This window comes from Stylophora pistillata, chromosome 8 (assembly GCF_964205215.1).
Source record: "Stylophora pistillata chromosome 8, jaStyPist1.2, whole genome shotgun sequence".
In the NCBI taxonomy this organism is placed as follows: Eukaryota; Metazoa; Cnidaria; class Anthozoa; order Scleractinia; family Pocilloporidae; genus Stylophora; species Stylophora pistillata.
In genome coordinates this window covers 17,821,074-17,840,515 of record NC_142526.1, presented here as the reverse complement: position 1 = coordinate 17,840,515, position 19,442 = coordinate 17,821,074, and the positions used below count along the sequence as shown (strand labels likewise).

The window sequence follows — 19,442 nt, the reverse complement described above, 5'->3', positions numbered from 1 at the left end:
AATGAATTCAGCACTACTACTGCCTAGACACCAGATGATTTAGAAATTTGAGATGACACATACATGATACATCAGCCAATCAGAAACTTCTGTTTTCATGCTCAGTAGGGATAAGTCCACGTGCCTTTCCATGGACAACGGCCTTTTATTCTTGACCAGTGCATCATTAGTTATTCAAATTTATGACCTGGAACACGATTCTCGTTGCGAGCGGCACACAGTTTTTGCTTTAAAATGTTTATAAGACATATGTTGCTCGAAATTTGCTCGAATTGTGAAATATTGCTCAAATGTTGCCTAAAGTGCGAAAAAGTGCTTAAGGGTGCTCAAAATGCAAAATAGTGCCTCAAATCCCAAAAAGTGCTCAAAAGGTGCTCAGCGCAGTCGAGAAAGGCCTAGTAACCAAGCTAGATATCGCAGACTCAAAATGTTAACTGTGATTGGTAGCAACATGCCCCCTAAGGCTAGGGGCCATGGTGTATGGAGGAAGAACAACAGGTGCATGGTACATCTGCATCAAACTCCACTTTTAAGTCCACATGACGAGCTTTGCTCAAGAAAAAAATTCTCAGCAGGCATCGTAAACTGATGCCGAGGTTTGGGGAAGAAGGCGTTGGGTGGCTGTCATCACATTAATTACATCACAATGTAATTATACAGATTGGCGTCCACGAATCCACGAGAGATACGCGATTGCGTGCGAGTTAACGCGGGGTCATCTGTTGGCGATGAAAATCAAAATCATGAAATGAAATGAAGTTTGTTGTGCGTGTAATGGTCATAAAATACTGCGTTTTCTCTGTTTCTGCCTGTTTCCTTATAACGACATTTTTAATCACGTAATCTTTCAAAGATCCTTCCTTTTCACAGAAGAGGCAATACCGGCGAGGCGCCGTATTCGAAAAGCCTCTCTTTCGATTATTTAGGTATGATTCTTTCGCTTGGTTTGCCATAAAACAGTAACAAAAGATATCGCAATTTTCATGTGCCGTACGACCTGAATAACAACCGTATCGAATTTCCAGTATTGCGTTACTTGGTGGATCGATCAGTGATCACGCTTTGCGATCGTAGTACACGATGTTATTGTTTTGGAACAAAACCTGTGGCGGTCGCACGACTTGGCCTCGTATCCTGGTTAAATTCTTACCAATATTGTAATATTAAACCTCGACGAGATTTTTCATGTCGAAATGTCGAAAAGCATCATGTTTTCGATTTCGAAACCATTCGAAATGAAGTCATAGAGGCAGTCGGATTTTCGACGTGCGGCTTTCCACCGGCTAACTTAACCACGCAGAGTCTTTGCAGGATTACAAGTGCCACACTTGACCCTTGCAAGCATTGGTATCTACTTTTGAAAGAGGTATGTGACGTTCCCTTGCGTAAATATTTCATATGCGATGTATTTAAGATATTTCCCGACGAAATCCAAAGTGTGGCGACACGGGAACTTCAGCCGGCCAACTCATCGTTCGGAGTAGTGGGGTTAGCCAGGATTCCCGACCTCGTTCACGTTGTGTTCACGTTCTGTCTAATAGCTGGTCTATCTTCTTCGTAATAAACAATCCCCGACGAACTTATTAAATCTGCGGGATTTATGACTATCGTAAATCTGGTGAACTCCGCCACGCTAGACTTTGAGCCCGAAGGCGCGAAAAATTTATCTTTTGGCGCCAAACTCAGTCACGACTCCGAAGAGCTCGCTTCCTAACTTACCGAAAGATCAGCTAGAGTAAATTCCCTTGGAGTGGAACTGAAGAAGCTTCGAACACAGATTTCTCATCTCGAATCAGCATGGAGTCAATTTTACAGACCCTTTTTTCCACCTCAATGTTCGTACCTTGTCGTGGTGAGGTGTCTTGAGTGCCTCAATGACCAATTGCAATACAATGCCTTTAAAGAATTCAGCTTCAGTTAGTGGGCTGTATTTTCTGCAAGGTAGAGGCCAGACTAACACGGACTTTGTCGTTGTAGTTATTGTTATGATTATTATAATTATCATTATTATTACTGATTTTGTTATTGTTATCATTATCTTTATGATTGTGATTGAATCATTTTCAAAATGAAATAGGCTGCTCAATGAGGATGGCATGCTGAGGCAAGTAGATTTTCATTTATTTACCCCCCCTCCCCCCAAGTAGAAATTCAAGTGTTTCTGATAGTTTTTCTCTTCAATAGATTGTTAGAATGCAGAAGATTTTCTAAGACACATTGTACAGAGGGCTTGTCTTAAGTAGTTGTTTTCTGATTCAAAACCACCTGCCTAGTTCTGTTTCTCTTGGGTAGTTAGTCCATGGACTGTTGTTATCTGATGGCAGAACTAACAGGTGGATCTGTTTCTCTTGGGTGGTCAGTCCATTATGGGCTGTTGTTATCTGATGGCAGAACCACCAATCTGTTCTGTTTCTCTTGGGTAGTCAGTCTATGGACTGTTGTTATCTGATGGCAGAACCAGTCCCTATTTTTTTCAGCTCTATACAGTCAGTCTTTTATGGACAGTTATTTTTATCTGATGGCAGTTTTAGCTTGCTCTTTTTGTTTTGAAAAATGTGTTGCTTATGCTGTTTGTCACGTATCATCTGTTATTAGTCGGAGGCACTTTGGTCAATCAATGCTATCATTGTCTTCATTATTATTACAATTGTTAATTCAGCTGCTACTCTTCTCTCTTTGCCACAGGGTCCACTACAGACAGCACTAGCTTAATGAAGTCCCAAAACCTTTCACAATGAGCCAACTCAAGAATTGCAGTCCTGAACAGTTTTTGGGGTTTTCCTGGCTTTTCTTGAGATTATTTTGTCTCAGTTTCAATTACTTGGATACTCATTCAGCTAGACCAACAATAACACCATTTTGTTCATAGATAACATTGAAATAATCATAATAGTAATATAAATGATGATAATAATGATTTGTTATTGTTATCATTATCATTATCTTTATGATTGTGATCATCATTTTCAAATTGAAATAGGCTGCTCAGTGAGGATGGCATGCTGAGGCAAGTAGATTTTCATTTAATTCCTCCCCCCTCCCCCCAAATAGAAATTCAAGTGTTTCTGATAGTTTGTCTCTTCAATAGATTGTTAGAATGCAGAAGATTTTCTAAGACACATTGTACAGAGGTCTTAAATAGTTGTTTTCTGATTCAAAACCACCTGCCTAGTTCTGTTTCTATTGGGTAGTTAGTCCATGGACTGTTGTTATCTGATGGCAGAACTAACAGGTGGATCTGTTTCTCTTGGGTAGTCAGTCCATTATGGGCTGTTGTTATCTGATGGCAGAACCACCGATCTGTTCTGTTTCTCTTGGGTGGTCAGTCTATGGACTGTTGTTATCTGATGGCAGAACCAGTCCCTATTTTTTTTTTCAGCTCTATGCTGTCAGTCTTTTATGGACAGTTATTTTTATCTGATGGCAATTTTAGCTTGCTCTTTTTGTTTTGAAAAGTGTGTTGCTTATGCTGTTTGTCATGTATCATCTGTTATTAGTCATGGGGTGACTTTGGTCAATCAATGCTATCATTGTCCTTAGTATTATTATTATTAATTCAGCTGCTACTCTTCTCTCTTTGACACAGGGCCCACTACAGACAGCACTAGCTTAATGAAGTCCCAAAACCTTTCACAATGAGCCAACTCAAGAATTGCAGTCCTGAACAGTTTTTGGGGTTTTTCTGTCATTTCTTAATTTGTTTTTGCCCCAGTTTCAATCACTTGGATACTCATTCAGCTAGACTAACAATAACACTATTTTGTTCATAGATAAACATTGAAATAATCATAATAGTAATATGAATGATAATAATAATGATTAGATTAATGGAAATAATCATAGGAATTATAACCATCAGGATAATGAACATTATTTCTCTAACTGTTGTAAATATTTTTATCATTAGTATTATTATTATTATCATTATTATTGTTATCATTGTTATTATTATTATTATCATTATTATCATTATTATTGTTATCAATGTTATTACTATTTCCATCATGAATTATTAGAGATGCTTGGAAAAAAATGATCTATAGTTCCCTCCAACTCATTATTCTTTCAGTTAAGTGAATTAAGACTTTGTGAACAGTTACTGCTTTATTCTGTCATTCCTGATGACCATAGAAATGGTGAAAGTCCACAGATATTATCCCTCTAAGAGTTTCTCCAGGTGTTTTTTTTTCCTCTGAATTTGGTTACAACAGAATGAAGGGCATCAGAGTATAGTGCGCCCAGCTAGACATGAATTGCATTAATATTACAGGGTCATTTTGCTGTATTCAGGGTTTAATCTTAGCCTTCTACAGACAAGTTTGTTCCTCTAAATGCAAAACACATTTTATCGTTTTTTAAAACAAACTTACAAAAACTGCCAAGAAACAGCTACTAAATTTATGGAAACATGACGAACAAGTCAACTAGACTGTGTACTACACATCATTGAAATCAAAGTATCACTTTAGGAACATAAAATCGCAAGGTTAGTTTCCCATTTTTAGTGCCTGAGAAAAGATCAGGCCACCAGATTACTTCAAATTCTCTGGTTGCTCGTCCATCTCAATTTCCAACAACCATTTTAGTTTACTGGGTGAGAATCGTGCTTGATTTCTTGCCCCATGCTCTTTAATTGGCCGCCTGTAAAGCTTGTTGAGAGTTTAACAGCTACTACTTGCAGCAACCTCCATATTCCCCCGATAGCCTTTCTTAACTCTAATGGTACAGAACTTTGATGACTCAGACCAGAAATAACATCATTCACTCTACCATCCCTGTAATAAAAAACTTTGGATTTTTTTCTCCATACAGGGGGCCGCAAATGTATTTTTACCCTCGCACGTTTATAAAAGCATTCGGCATGCCTGCTAACAAAGCTTGGATGTATGTTTCAGGAACTTAGTATCTTTCAATTCGACACCATTTGCCTGAAACCAAAATAATAATTACGAAAGTTAAGAGATTATTTACTTCTGGAGTGAAATGTACTAAATGATTTGCCCTTTCAAACATAAACCTGAGTTATCAGGTTTTGTCAATCACAAAATTACACGCCGGGTTATTAGTATTCCTTGGGGACCTTCCTATATTATCATAAATATCTAAGACAAGCAGGTCATTTAGCCAGGTAATCTATGTCAAAAACCGCGCTGTACAGCACTTAGAATTATTTTCCTCATTCATTTTTCTCACACTGCAACTTCGCGTACTACACAATTATTACTACGCAGTCATATCTGGTGTCCAATTGGGAGAGCTTATTATTTTTGTTTTAGAGGTGAATTGCGATTTCTTGTATGTCCCCTATTTCGTCGAAGAAAAGCTCGATCAAATACTGAAAGTAATGAGTAAGTCACTATGAACAACTAGTGCAAAGTGACAGCACTATCGAGCCAAACTGAGAACTGTTCTTTAATGATTTTTAACATGAACCACCAATTCTTACTATTTTTAATTTCTGCGTTTTAATAGACTTTGACATGTTCTTGAGAAGATATTAAATCGGTTAGCGCTGTTGTTCCCTTCTAAATTATTTTGGTGGAAGCGCCTCAGAAGACACTGGTTTAACTAAAACCATGTTGGGCGACGTTATATTTTGACTGTACAACCCGCAATTAAATTTAATTTTAACAGCTATTCGAGTGTGTGAAGAACGGAAAAGAGCAAAATTACATATCATCGGCCTTTCGATGTACGGACGAATTAAAACTTTTTACAATTCCACTTATCCATTGCTTGTAACTGATAGACCTTGTCCTTATTCTTGCGGGAGGTCGTACGATCTGTTGTCCATTGTAGAACTTGGCAAACTTAGCGCACTTCTTCGAGCGCAACAATGTGATCTTTCGATTCTCTATCTCACTAGCGCAGTTGTTGTGTTGAACATGGACGAATAATACATCGCAGCGTGTCTTGTAGATAGCTAGAGATGCCATGCATGTTTAGGATAAGCGCTGAATATGGACGAGCGTTAAAGCCGCCACTGAAAAAGCACAATCGACCGTTTTTCATTGTAAGGATCAGGTCTTTCACACAGCTGTCAGAATTAAAGAGAGGAAGAACGTCGATCTCGCTCACCTAAGTAGCGAAGTACACCACGAGCGGCGACGATGATCAAACACCTGGAAGATCACCGTGGTGTCCCTCTACTCTTTGGTATCATAACCAAGAGCGAGCCCTTTCGACTTGTCACTAAGTTTTACGGTTTATAAAACAAAGGCCCCGCTCTACACAAAGCCTTAAAGAATGAAACACTAGAAAAGCTTACTTAGCTTGGAATTATAAAAATTTCCTTTCTTAAAAATCGAAGATTTTCATGGTTTCCGTAACTTCGTATTTTTCCAAATTTCCTCTTTTACATGTTATGCCGTTTTGCATTTTCTTCAACGTATAATTTAGTTCAGCGTCGATCATTTATCATCCTTAGAAGAAAATATTCTGATCTTTACGTTTAACTATAAAATTGCTTTGGCTTACATTGTGCGCATAAAAGGAGCGTTAAATTAAACATGAGTTGATTCCACGCGAGGGTTTTACCTGGAAAAATGCCTGCACACGAGAGACACCGACATTACCGCGTGTCCCTTTCTGGAAAACATTCGTGTTATGACAAGAAAGGTCAGCTTAAGGGTTTTGGGTTACCCAAACTATGCAATTTTGACGCCGAAAAGTGCCAAAAAGTAATTACAGAAATTTCATCCGCAACACCTTGAACGTGCTGTGGGCGCGAACTGAGATCTTCTCTTACAGTTAATAATTGCCAGGCGGAACTCAGATCCGGCTTAGCCTAATTTGCATAAATTTTTTTGGTGGGCAAAGCTCGTCATGCCTTTGTCTTTTCTTGTCAGGCGAAAGACGGTGTCCACATCCGGGTCACCATTTACTACGCCTTGTTGTATGGATGTATCCACCCCTCGGCACTTAACAAACTTGTGCGACGAGGGATCAGCAACGTGTTCTAATGGGTACCATCTAGGCCAAATGGTACTCTGTCCAAAGTGTTCATAAAGATATACCACCGTAGAATCCGTTTTGTACAAATGGAAATCACCAGTTTCCCACTGGTTGAAAGTAATCATATGTTTCCGCTAGTAGGTGAGTTGTCATCATCTGTTTCATAGATTATTTTTGCTCCATGTTGGATGGCATACAGATACCCAATGTTTTTACTACCATAACTCTTATATGGAAGTGAATCATGGATGCGATACTTAGTGTCTTTCGTTTTTCAATGCTAAGGAAAATACAATTGGGATACCTGTAAAAATAAACAACTCTGTCAGATTATGTTAAAAAAAATGGAGTATACAGTGATTAGGCTAGAAAACTCAGACCATGCACTATGCATTAAACCAATCAGATACCAAACTAAAACCAATCGTGACTTGGTCGGCCGCGTTTTCCCGCTATTTTGGTAGTTTGCCTGTTTTTAGTTTGAGTCCTCATTGGCTCATGATGACGCAATCCTTTGTTATGATTGGTTATTGTGATTAACTCGGTTTTGACTTTACGACAGTCAGTTGAAAACTGCTCTTAATCAGTAAATCAAGGTCAGCACATGGGATTTAATGAATGAATAAATAAATATAAGAATGAAGAAATAAATGAGGGAAAGAACGAGTGGAAGTTCATTTGATATATTTCATCAATCTTACAGACTCTAAAACAACCTCGAAGGGCCGGAGAGTAATAAAATGAGTTTCCTTTCCATTACAAAAGTTAGTGTAGTCAGTGGCAGAAAGAAGAAAGGGGCTGATACAGAACGTAAATTAATCCAGTGTTTTCGCGGGTAAAAAAAAATGCGGATTTTGAGAAAAAATTATTAAGAAAAAATGCAAGTTTAGATTTTCTTAGAACAACATCTGAAGGTCAAAACAACAAACAAACTCCGATTTTGAACAACAAATTCCGATCTTAGCAGAGAAAACACTGATTTTTTTTTTTTGTTCTTAAGCTTTTTATGGCCTGTCGACTTATTTTGTTTTCGGTATCAGTTTGTTCTTTCAAGGGCAGGTAGCCCTCTTCGTTTTGAAAACACTTATCTGGTGTATGGCGATTTAGCGATCTTTTGGATAGCGTTGTCTGCCCTTTGAACAACAAGACCCTAGACAAATATCTCTACGTGGGCCGGTTTTTATTCATTTCGTGGACGATCGAATTTGTTGATGAACGTGACGTACTACACCCACATCATAGAGTTTGTCCAAAACATTTCATCAAACTGTCTTCGGCTCTTCAGGTGTTGTTGTTTAAAACTGAATTTACAAATCTTGAAATGAAGAAATGTTCCAGGTAACAAAGTATTGATAACATACCTCCAATCTGCAGGTGTTTTTGTATCACCGACTACAACAACCTTCCAGCCTTCGATACCCGCTAACTTCTTCACATCTGCTGTGGGCGGGTTAACAGTTGTAAGAACGATCCACTTCTCGTGCATTTCATCTTCTGGAGGCCGAGATTTCCGTGGTATGTCATTCCAGTCATCCACCGTCCGCTGTCGCAATTTGTCGCTAATTTCAAACGTCAGGGGATCGGAAAACTTCCCCGACAATGAGCTGTAAACAATAACAGTTTTCTGTACGAAGAAAAGCCGATAGAAAAGAATAGAATAAAGAGTTGCAGAGAAATCCCCAGCAAATGGTATTTACTAACCATTTTTACTTTAACATGAGCGTCTGGCTCGGAAGATTGCGCAAACACTTCCCACGTTTTAGGCAATGAATAAATCATTACAGCAGTTTTAGTGACTTAATAGGGAGCTTTAGCAACGACGACGGCTACGGCAACGAAAACGTCGTGTCGAAATCTAACTTTTCGTTTTTGTAACTCTTTCGAGGTTATTCCAATGTGTTTCACTTGGAAAATGCTGGCGAACTATTCAGGGACTATATCACCACGAACGGCGTTAAAGTAAGGAGAAAGAAAGAAAAATTAACCGTCATGCGCTCACGTTCTCGAGAAAACCCAAAGTTTGGTTAGTTCACGTTGTTGTTTTGCCGAGAACGGCGAAGAGATGTACCAAAATGTTAAACGCACGTGCAGGGCGATTGTTTCTGCTCATTAAGCCTATTGTTTTCTGCCGTTCTCTTTGCCGTCGCCGTCGTCGTTGCTAAAGCTCCCTAATCTTCGTCTTTCTCTGCACCGGCAAAGAGCGCCCATTTGATTTGCAAAGTAAACAGATTTTGAGTCCACTTTGCGAAAAACCTGAGAACATTCTCTCCGAGTCGCTCACAATAAACCATGGAGACAATTCCTATATAAATCAATTGTAGATGGGTTATTAGTGAGCAAGGGTTGGTTTGGCAGTACAGAACATTAAATAGGTAAAATTTGATTTAACGGAGCGCTTGCAGAATGTGTTGCTGAATTTCTTCCACAAAATGAATAAAATTCCGAGAACAGGGTAGTCAAGATGGTACTTTGGAAATCCCACGCTCGCAGGCGAAGGTGTTGATTCCTTCTTTCTCTCGTGGCTTAAAAACAAGCCGTCAAATCATCGAAAAGTGATTTCAAGAAGAGAAAAAAATGGAGAATTTCGAAACGAATATATTGACGGATTTGGGATATGTTTTAGGGGTTCATACGTTAAAATGAAGAATTTGTAAATGGTATTAACTTCAGTCGTATCTATGGTGACGATTTATTCACTTCTAAACAACAGAACACAACGCACATAGACGTGCGCTCATTTCTTACTGGTAAATATAACAACGCAAGGCTAACAAACAACTTGTAAAGAAGGTTTCGAATTGAGGCGACGAGGACAGAAGCTAGACTTCGAAACGTCAATAGCCTTTTTTTTGTAATTTCCTTCTCCGTGCATCCGTACCCTCTGAACTCTAAATCTAAAATCGGCAGTCATGCAAATAAATCTAAGGACAAAACGAATTACACCCACAAGCAAACCTGATATTTAATTTCCATTAGTTAGGTTTTTTACTCTTATATTTCATTCCTTTCTGAGAATTACTTCTAGGACATTACAATTGCAAGTTTTGTTTATCTATGGCTAGTATTGAAATACTGGATTACGTATCAGGTAGTGATGATTCACTGGACAAAGACAAAAAAAAATTACGGCGCAACAGGTAAAACCATTTGTCGCTCATCATTCTCCGTGGTTTGGGTCCCTCACTGATTAGGCCTGGTAGGTGGTTGAGGATACGGAGCCTCCATGCCCAGTCCAGTTGGTGTGCACAAAGTGACCGGGTTTGCTTAGCAACTCGTAAGTATGGGCTCCAAAGTAATCACGCTGAGCCTGCGATAACAAGGAAGAAATATGTTTAGATTTAGCGGAACTGTACCGCTAATGACGAAACATTTTATCGCTACGAATGTGGAGGATCCACATAAAATATATATATACAGTTTGATGATTGTAATGTAGTCAACTCAGCTCTTGAACTTTCAACTTTTCATTTTTATTGGTTTTTATATTTTTTTTTAATCTAACCCCACGAGGTTGTGTGACAGCATTTGATTGGGTAAAACGGCCTCCTTTCCCACACAATTTATCTATTCATCATTATTTATTTATATTTTTCATGCACTTTTTAAATTTTTTTTTCGGGGGTGGGAGGGGGAAGGGCGTCAATTCGTTTCCGGCAAAGCACAAAGCGGGTCTTCCTGAGTAAATTTGTTCAAATCTTGTTTGTGAATATCGTTCAGTTACCACGTTCTAAATATGTTACCTGAATGAGATTAGCTGGAAGACGAGCTGATCTGAAAAAAAAAAAAAATAGAAAAAAAAATTAAGAGAAAATATCTATCGGCGGGTTTTCCTAGTCTGGTCCTAAATGTTGATGCATTCTCCTCATTCAAAAGCATTCAAAGTAACGTTTCATTTAGCAAGAATAATCACTTCAAGGGAACACATAAGAATTGAGACATCTGAAATTCCATTCAAATCCTCTATACAATTCCTAAGAATAGAAATACAGTTACCTGTAACCATCGTAAAAGGCAAGTGCCGTGCTAAATGCTGGAGTAGGTATCCCAAGAGTCACTGCAGCAGCAACCACTTTTCGCCAAGAATCCTACGAAAAATGAAAGACGTGCAATCGAGAGAGTTACTACCCTCAAAAATCTCCACGTTATTTTGATTACCTGTTGTAATGCCACGTTTCATATAATTAAATTAAAAAATTTAACATTTCAAAAAATTAAATTTAAAATAGGATTGTTTAAAAATTTGTTCAAAATCTTTATTAGAGCAAAAGTACACTATTAAATGGGGTGTCGAAAGTAATTTATATTATGAAAGTTTTGTTTACTAAGCCCTGGAACTTCTCTAGAAATGCTGTCGTCACCCTCTCGACCAATCAGATGCAACTCTCGCTTTCCTGTGCTCTGGGTCGGTTACGAGCAGGTCGGAGGGAAATCCCCAACCTCTCTCCACCCTGGTTACGTGTGTCTTTCTTTCTGATGAAAGAAGGTAAGTTTCTGGAGAAACTGTGGCACTGTGTCGGTGGGGGTATTACAACATAATTTGGTGTTATGAAAAAAAAATTGATTATATAAAAGCCAGCGTTTCGAGCGGCCAATTTACGTTATCCACTCAGTTGATGAATCAAATTATCTTCTTTCCGATTCAGTAAATGGTTTGAACCGGGGGGGGGGTAACATGTGAAAGTGTAGAGTGATCGTCCGGGTGGGTGTAGTCCTGAGAAGGACCGTTGTCGGTGGTGGTGACTGACGTTTTGACAACCTGTGTGAAAGTCTGATGATGACTTCCGCACAGGTTGTCGAAACGTCAGTCACCACCACCCAAAACAGTCCTTCTTAGGACTACACTCACTCAGACGATGGCAATACACTTTCACTTCTTTCTGATTGACTGTCATTAGAATATTAGAATATTAGAAGTTTCACATAATCGCCGTAATTAAGATTAATGGTGGTAAACAAAAAAACAGCGCCTTCTGTTACCACGTTCACGTCATAATCTTAAAAATACAAGCGCAGGGAACTGTATATGGCCTACCTGGCAATTGTGAATGGCACTTTTGAAGAAATCGTCTAATAACAGATTCTGAAGAGAAGGATTCTTAATAAATGCATCCTTGATGTTACCCAAGAAAACACTGCAAATAAATGGAAAAAAGGAGAGAATAACCAGAGATTAAGAAAAATAACATAGAGTCTGTCACTTACACCCGTTACGAAGAAGAGATATCAACCACCCAGCACAACAATAACAACGATAACAACAACAACAGTTTTCAGTTGACTGTCGTAAAACCAAAATAATCACAACAGGCAAATCGTAACAAAGGTTTGCGTCATGATCAGCCAATGAGGAGTCAAGTAAAAACTGGCAAACTATCAAAAGCGCGGGAAAATGCTAGTGATCAAATCACGTTTAGTTTTCGTTTGACATCTGATTGGTTTAAAGCATGGCGCGAATTTCTAGAACAATCACAGACCAAACAAAAGCAAAACCAAAACAATCTCGCATTACTTTCGACAATCAATTGAAATTTTCTCGAAAGTAGTAATAACAAATCCTTTTCCAATTCATGTTTAGAAGACACAGAAATCTCAAAATACACAGGACTGTCACAGCATTAGTGCCAAAAGTAATCAATTTTACTCGCAGAGACGCACTGATTTACCTTCTTATAATACAGCCTCCTCTCCACATGAGAGCAATACCGCCATAATTCAGTGTCCAGTTAAACTCTTTGGCTGCTTCCCTCATCAACATGAAGCCCTGAGCATAGGACACAATCTTTGATGCATACAGAGCCTGTTCAATAGATTCAAATAATATTCATTACAGTTAGAAATTAGATTGTTTGTCGCTTAAGTTGCTGAACCTTGTTATAGTGTAGTAAGTTTAGAGTGACGTAAAGGTAAAGTATGCGGTTGTGTCTGACTCCTCTGTAGAGGAAAGTGTCTGGTTGTATTTGCATAGTGTACATGACAAATATCAAGTAAATGCCAGTTGTGTTGCTATTTCTGAGACCAGTCCTCCCACATCTAGTTCTTCTCGTCACGTTACTATATACTCTGAGTCCCTTAATCCTTTGAACCCTAAGAGTGACCAGCAGAAAATTTCTTCTTACAATATCACCCATGAATAAAACATTAAGGTCGCGAGAATAAATGAAATGATCACCAACTACAGAAGCTCGTGATTTTTAAACAAATTCCTCTCGTCACCACCCTAAGAAGTGTATTGAGAACAGTATGGGAAATAGGCACACCCACTTCAGGCCGTCAAAGGTTTATAATGACTCAATATAGATCATCAAGTCTACATTTTCACACATAAAAAATATTAACTACATGCCAGTTGTGTTGCTATTCTGGGACCTACCCTCCCATATCCCCTTCATTAGGTTGCAAAGGGGTCGACATGTTGCTATACTTTGAGTTACTTAAGCATCAAAGAGAATCACATTATATGGGTGAGAAATTTCAACTAGGGTAGTCTTACAACAGTCACACAAAAATAAACCAAACATGAACACACTTGGTTGATGTTCACATGGATTCCAGTGACACACGATTCAGGATTCCTTTTTTTAAGGCCAATAAACAATGTCATAGCTCCTATAAATCATTTATGGCTTATGGCATGATGACTATAGAGATACACCATGACATGACACCACATACTCAGGTTTATGACCTTAAACCCTGTAATGCCCACAAGTGATTAACTTGTAACTCTTGCCTATAATATCCATGCATTATCCAGCAAACAGGCAATGAAAATATTCAAACTTATCAGGTAGAAGTTTTTATCTTGGTCTAACACCAAATTCTCATAACTAATTTACAAGGAAATGTGTAACAGCTAGAAGGGAGAATTAACAATCAGATCTTGGGAGTTAAATTAGGCTCACAAGCCCATCCATTCTTTTGGCTGTGGTTTAAATAGAGGATATTATATGACCGCGCGGGGATACGAATTTTATCTTCGAGTGCTGAAAGTATCTCTCACTTTTTTTATTCATTTTCGAAACAGCAATTGGGTAATTATGTTGGTAACCATGGCCACACCAATATCCTCACATGTGAAAGATAAAAATAGTATCTTCACTGCGCGCGGTGAAGATATGATTTTTTAATAACAGGAGAAATCCTGGTATTTCATCAGTACCTATATAATAATTGTTATTATGTTACCTTTCTGATATGTTCAATGAATTCCTTTTTATCTCCAGCATACTTTGTGGTAGCAGGTCCTTTGAGGTGTGAACTGGCTTCAACACGTTCTGCCTGTAGCGAGGAGAGGCAGCGTGCAAACACAGACTCACCTACAGTACATAGAAAGATGATAACTTTTACTTAATAGGTGAATAGAGAATCACACCACCTCCTGGTTAGCTCAATTGGTTAGACCGCCAGATTGTGTTGTGAGGGAGGTCGAGGGTTCGAGCCCCGGCCGGACCAGTACTCATGGCCTTAAAATAACTGAGATGAATTTGCGACCTTTCTTTTATATCAAGAAATGTGTATATATTCTAGTCTTCTTGGATAAGGACAAATAAAACTGTAGGTCCCATCTCCTGCAAGGTTAGGGGTAGGAGACGTTAATCTCCCATGCACTAGTTTACTGTGTGGTGGATGTCCTCCCTGGGGTGGGATGGTGGGTACACACGTACACGTTTTAACAAGCACTCTGGAGCTCCTTGGTGTTGAGTGTATAAATAAAGTATTATTATTATTATCATTATTAATAAACATCGAATAAATTGAATTTGAAATAACTATACTTACCAATAAGAGTGACTGGCATTCCATATTCTAAAGCTGAAATTGCTGTCCATTTGCCAGTTCCTTTCTGAATAAAGAAAGAATCACTGTTAGTCACTATGATAAGATATTCTTCAGTCACTTATTCACCCCAATATACCTCATTTGGAGCAATAACAAAATATCACTTCACCTGCCCAGCAGAATCTCTAATTTTTTCAACAAGAGGGGTACCATCAGAATCCTTGTAGGCAAGGATGTCTTTGGTAATTTCAATCAAGAATGAGTCTAGCTCTCCCTTATTCCATTCCACAAAGACCTGTAACATAAAAAAAGCATATGTCAAGTGTTGCAGCTATATCCGATTTGTTTGTTTTGTTTTTTGATAATGAGAAAATTATTGCCTATGTCTTCAACAATTGTTGACAATATTAATTAATGATCACTAATGAACCCTTTGACCCTTAGTAGTGACTAGCATCTAATTTCTCCTCTGAATCACATATTGAGGTAAGGAGAATAAAGGAAATGATCACATACTAAAGGGGCTCTTGATTATCTAAGAAAGTCTCCTTGTCACAGGGCTTGAAAAAACAGGTCAGTCAACGGATAATGTCAAGTCAAAAACAGGTTTTGTCAAGTCAAATCCTTAGATGGCCAGACAATTTGTCAGGTCGTTGCAAGGAAAAAAAATTTAGAGTTTCAAGTTTTAATATTTAAAGGTTCAATATTATTGGCATTTGCCAACAGAGGGGAAAAAGAGGGATGCTTATCGACCAGAACTAGAACTTTTAATAAATGATTTGTAATTAGTCATAAAATTATTGAGTGAGGTTGCAAATTTTTGCTTTGTCCTTCATCAAAGTTGCCACTGCAAATTAGCAGGCCTTCCAGAGCAGTATGTGAAGCTGTGTAAATTACTTTATTGTAAGTCAAGGTATGTTTTGTAACAGCTGTAAGACATAATCAGTGTTTGTCCCGTCAAGAAATAACTTGTGTCTGAGTAAAAATAGGTTTGAACGGACAATTTGACTGGTGCCAGCGGAATATCATTTCAAGCCCTGTTGTCAGGACCCTAGGAAGAGGGGGGGCATTGGGGCTTCTGGGAAACCACAAAACCGGAGAAAAAAACCTCCAAAACCGAAAAACCGATGAAGGCAGCAAAGCCGAAAACCGCATGCAAACCTGACAAAACCACTATATTTTCACCTTTAAAGGTGCCAAAAAGGAAAACTGAAAACCGCATCAGAGTTTTCGTGAAAACCCAAAACCGAATGCAAAAACACGTAAAATCCGCAAACCACTCTGAACATCAAAACCGAAAAACTGAACCTTTTTGGCCCAAAAACCGAAAAACTGATTCAAAATACAGTCAAAACTGCAAAACTGAAAATCCCAAAGCCCTCCTCTAGGAAATATATGGAGAACAGTGTGGAGAATGTACATCCGGATATAGGGGACTGTATAGGGTTAACTAAAGGTGACATCCACACCTTGCTCATTTCATCTGTTGACATGCCAAGGGCATTCTTCATGAGATGATAGGCTTCACAGATCAGCTTCAAATGACAACAAGCAAACAAAAAAAGGAAATGAATGAATAACTGGAAGCTTGTAAATGTTGACAATAAGCAAATCAAAGGGGCAGAGGTATGGATCAAGACAATTTAACCTTGAGAGAATATTAAAAGCTCCACACAGTTTTATCAGATCACAATCTAAGTAATTCAATGTTATACAATCAAACAAGTCTTGTACAAATATGAAATACAGCCAAACCCCTAGGATGTTTGTGTTCAGTCTAGGGAGAGTTTTTCAATTATAATATTAACTGCTGAAAGCAATTTCTTGACCTTTCATAAAATTGGTTGCTCACTAAAGAAGGTCAATGGTTAGAGATTGTCACTCAGAGTAAATCAAGTGAAGAAATTGGTGCCCAACTTTTAAGTTTTAAAGTTAAACTTATTACAATAACTACTGATAGAATATCAATGAGATAGGAAGCAATCAACAAAGATTCAGTAATACATAGACAGGTAAAAACAAGCGATATAATATCCCAACATTTCGGCGACTTCATGACGCCATTATCAAGGGTACAAATGAAAATAAGCAATATTGTGAAATGAAAATAAGCAATGTGAAATGAAAATAAGCAATGTGAAAATGAAAATAAGCAATGTGAAAATAAGCAATGTGAAAATGAAAATAAGCAATGTGAAAATAAGCAATGTGAAAATGAAAATAAGCAATGTGAAAATAAGCAATGTGAAAATGAAAATAAGCAATATTGTGCAAAAGAAAATACATGAAATACAATCAAAGGAACACTGATATATTTAGAAAAATAAGAATACATGCCATCCAAAATCTAAGCGCCTAACAGTCAAAGATCCAAATTTTTATGTACCTGCATATCTCCATATTCAATGCCATTGTGAACCATTTTGACAAAGTGACCAGCACCATCTCCTCCAACCTGATACAAGGAAAATACAAAACACGAGTTTCTTTACAAATGTTTCGGCAAGTTGATCAGACGAGTAATTCAATTTGTTATCTTACAGCTGGAGTGCTTAATCAAGCCATAGAGAACTTTAACATAGCCTCAATTCTTAACACAAGGGGGTTGGAAAAATTCAAGACGATCAACTGCAAGATATAGTTGAGGTTGACAAGATACAAAAATATGAAAACACATCAAAATAATCATGTATCATGTAACTCTACAGCAGTAAAAATGCAAACATTTCTATCACCCAGTCACAGCATGGCTCAGATCCAACTTTAGCAGCTATTGACTGAAAGATTGGTTTGATGTGCGCCCTGATGAATACAAATTAAAGCAAGCAGTAGACATTTTATATTACCAGTACAATATTTTCCAAATTCACATTTAGCCAATGGTTAAATCAGCTTTATATGTGCGTTCCTTGGGCCATAACTAGTACTGGAGTATTGTAGCTCCAGGCATCATAACAACGTCGGAATGTCACAAAGATCACAGATTTTGAGGACTTCACTCGAAGTACTGATTTCAAACACCAAAGACTAACTATGATTCCAATGTGATTTATTCATATTAATCATGATTTGATGTCCAAAACCGTCAAACAATTGTCCTCTCTGTAATGCTTGAATAAATAAGTCGCAAGATAAATGCAGTAATCTGGGCAATCTTGGCAATAAGCTCTCTCAACTAAAACAACTATCACAGAAACGACAACGCACGAGGTCTGACATATGATATTGAAGCGTTACTAATACATAGCAAAGGTTAAAGCTTAACAGAGAATACTTAACTAGGTAATTGTGAAGAAGAGCTCCCCAAAAAACCTGTCGGCCGACAGTCGGCCGACAGACGACCAACTGTCGGCCGACTGTCGGCCGACTGTCGGCCGACAGACGACCAACTGTCGGCCGACTGTCGGCCGACAGTCGGCCGACAGTTGGTCGTCTGTCGGCCGACAGGTTTTGCCTGAAATATAGGCTACCTGTCGGCCGCCAGTCGGCCGACAGTCGGCCGACTGTTGGTAATGTGTCGGTAACCTGTCGGTACCTTGTCGGTAGCTTGTCCGTGAAACGATCACACAATGTTAGGGATTCTAACATTGTCGGCCGACAGTTGGTCGTCTGTCGGCCGACAGGTTTTGCCTGAAATATAGGCTACGATATGACCAGGTTCTCCAGACAATGAAAGAAAACAAATGCAGCATGGCCTGTGCCTTCCGTCTTGCAGGCTGTCCTCGGAGCACACTACGAGACTTCGTGGCGATAGCAGAATTGAAAAAGGTCGCCTCGAGGGAACTGGACCTCGTCCTCCGCGACCAAGAAGTTCAATCCGTGCGAGATCTGGAGGTTGCCTGTCGCAAAAGACTTCGGCGCTACATCCCGGTCATGAGCAACATGAGGAGAGAGGGGCAGCTGTTGCCAATGAAGTTCGCGGCACGATTTTACGAGTGAAATATCTTGTATATTTCACCACGCACAAAACGGCTCCTTTAGGAGCCACCAAATCTTGAAAGTCAATTGTCAACGTATTAAACATGTTGGATGTTGTATCAAGCGAGGCACGATTCTACGAGTGAAATATCGGATCACTCAACGTTTCTGGTAAACCAGACCAAAAACTCTTGATCTAAAACGACCACGATACCTCGTTTTGCCACTCTGCGACAAACGCAAATTAAAAAATTAATAATTTAAACCCATATGCTTTTGTAACGGCAAACTTAGAATCCCTAACATTGTGTGATCGTTTCACGGACAAGCTACCGACAAGGTACCGACAGGTTACCGACACATTACCAACAGTCGGCCGACTGTCGGCCGACTGGCGGCCGACAGGTTTTGCCTGAAATATAGGCTACCTGTCGGCCGCCAGTCGGCCGACAGTCGGCCGACTGTTGGTAATGTGTCGGTAACCTGTCGGTACCTTGTCGGTAGCTTGTCCGTGAAACGATCACACAATGTTAGGGATTCTAAGTTTGCCGTTACAAAAGCATATGGGTTTAAATTATTAATTTTTTAATTTGCGTTTGTCGCAGAGTGGCAAAACGAGGTATCGTGGTCGTTTTAGATCAAGAGTTTTTGGTCTGGTTTACCAGAAACGTTGAGTGATCCGATATTTCACTCGTAGAATCGTGCCTCGCTTGATACAACATCCAACATGTTTAATACGTTGACAATTGACTTTCAAGATTTGGTGGCTCCTAAAGGAGCCGTTTTGTGCG

The 19,442-nt window shown here is 38.8% G+C and overlaps 1 protein-coding gene, 1 long non-coding RNA gene and 1 pseudogene across 3 annotated transcripts in view; 1 reads left to right on the top strand and 2 right to left on the bottom strand.

Moving 5' to 3' along the window:
* The first annotated feature begins 1,066 nt into the window (after positions 1–1,066).
* On the top strand, positions 1,067–4,099 carry LOC148725298 (uncharacterized). Its single transcript, XR_015990503.1, has 3 exons — positions 1,067–1,366; positions 2,078–2,104; positions 2,686–4,099. It is a non-coding gene; the product is annotated as an uncharacterized LOC148725298 (long non-coding RNA).
* Positions 4,100–5,394: 1,295 nt separating this feature from the next.
* On the bottom strand, positions 5,395–9,748 carry LOC111329375 (uncharacterized; annotated as a pseudogene). Its single transcript, XR_015990502.1, has 3 exons — positions 8,656–9,748; positions 8,316–8,578; positions 5,395–7,258 (listed from the first exon to the last, which is right to left on the bottom strand). The product of XR_015990502.1 is annotated as an uncharacterized LOC111329375 (transcript).
* A 143-nt stretch (positions 9,749–9,891) lies between these two features.
* The window catches only part of LOC111329391 (6-phosphogluconate dehydrogenase, decarboxylating), a 20,318-nt gene continuing 10,767 nt past the window's right edge, over positions 9,892–19,442 (bottom strand). Inside the window, exons 8-18 of the mRNA XM_022934090.2 lie at positions 17,469–17,535; positions 17,120–17,188; positions 16,203–16,268; positions 14,903–15,028; positions 14,734–14,797; positions 14,140–14,270; positions 12,618–12,751; positions 11,987–12,086; positions 10,948–11,039; positions 10,695–10,725; positions 9,892–10,261 (exon numbers count right to left, since the gene is read on the bottom strand). Coding sequence (XP_022789825.2) covers positions 10,142–10,261; positions 10,695–10,725; positions 10,948–11,039; positions 11,987–12,086; positions 12,618–12,751; positions 14,140–14,270; positions 14,734–14,797; positions 14,903–15,028; positions 16,203–16,268; positions 17,120–17,188; positions 17,469–17,535 — 1,000 coding nt within the window. The 3' untranslated portion in view covers positions 9,892–10,141. The remainder of the gene's footprint in view (positions 10,262–10,694; positions 10,726–10,947; positions 11,040–11,986; positions 12,087–12,617; positions 12,752–14,139; positions 14,271–14,733; positions 14,798–14,902; positions 15,029–16,202; positions 16,269–17,119; positions 17,189–17,468; positions 17,536–19,442) is intronic.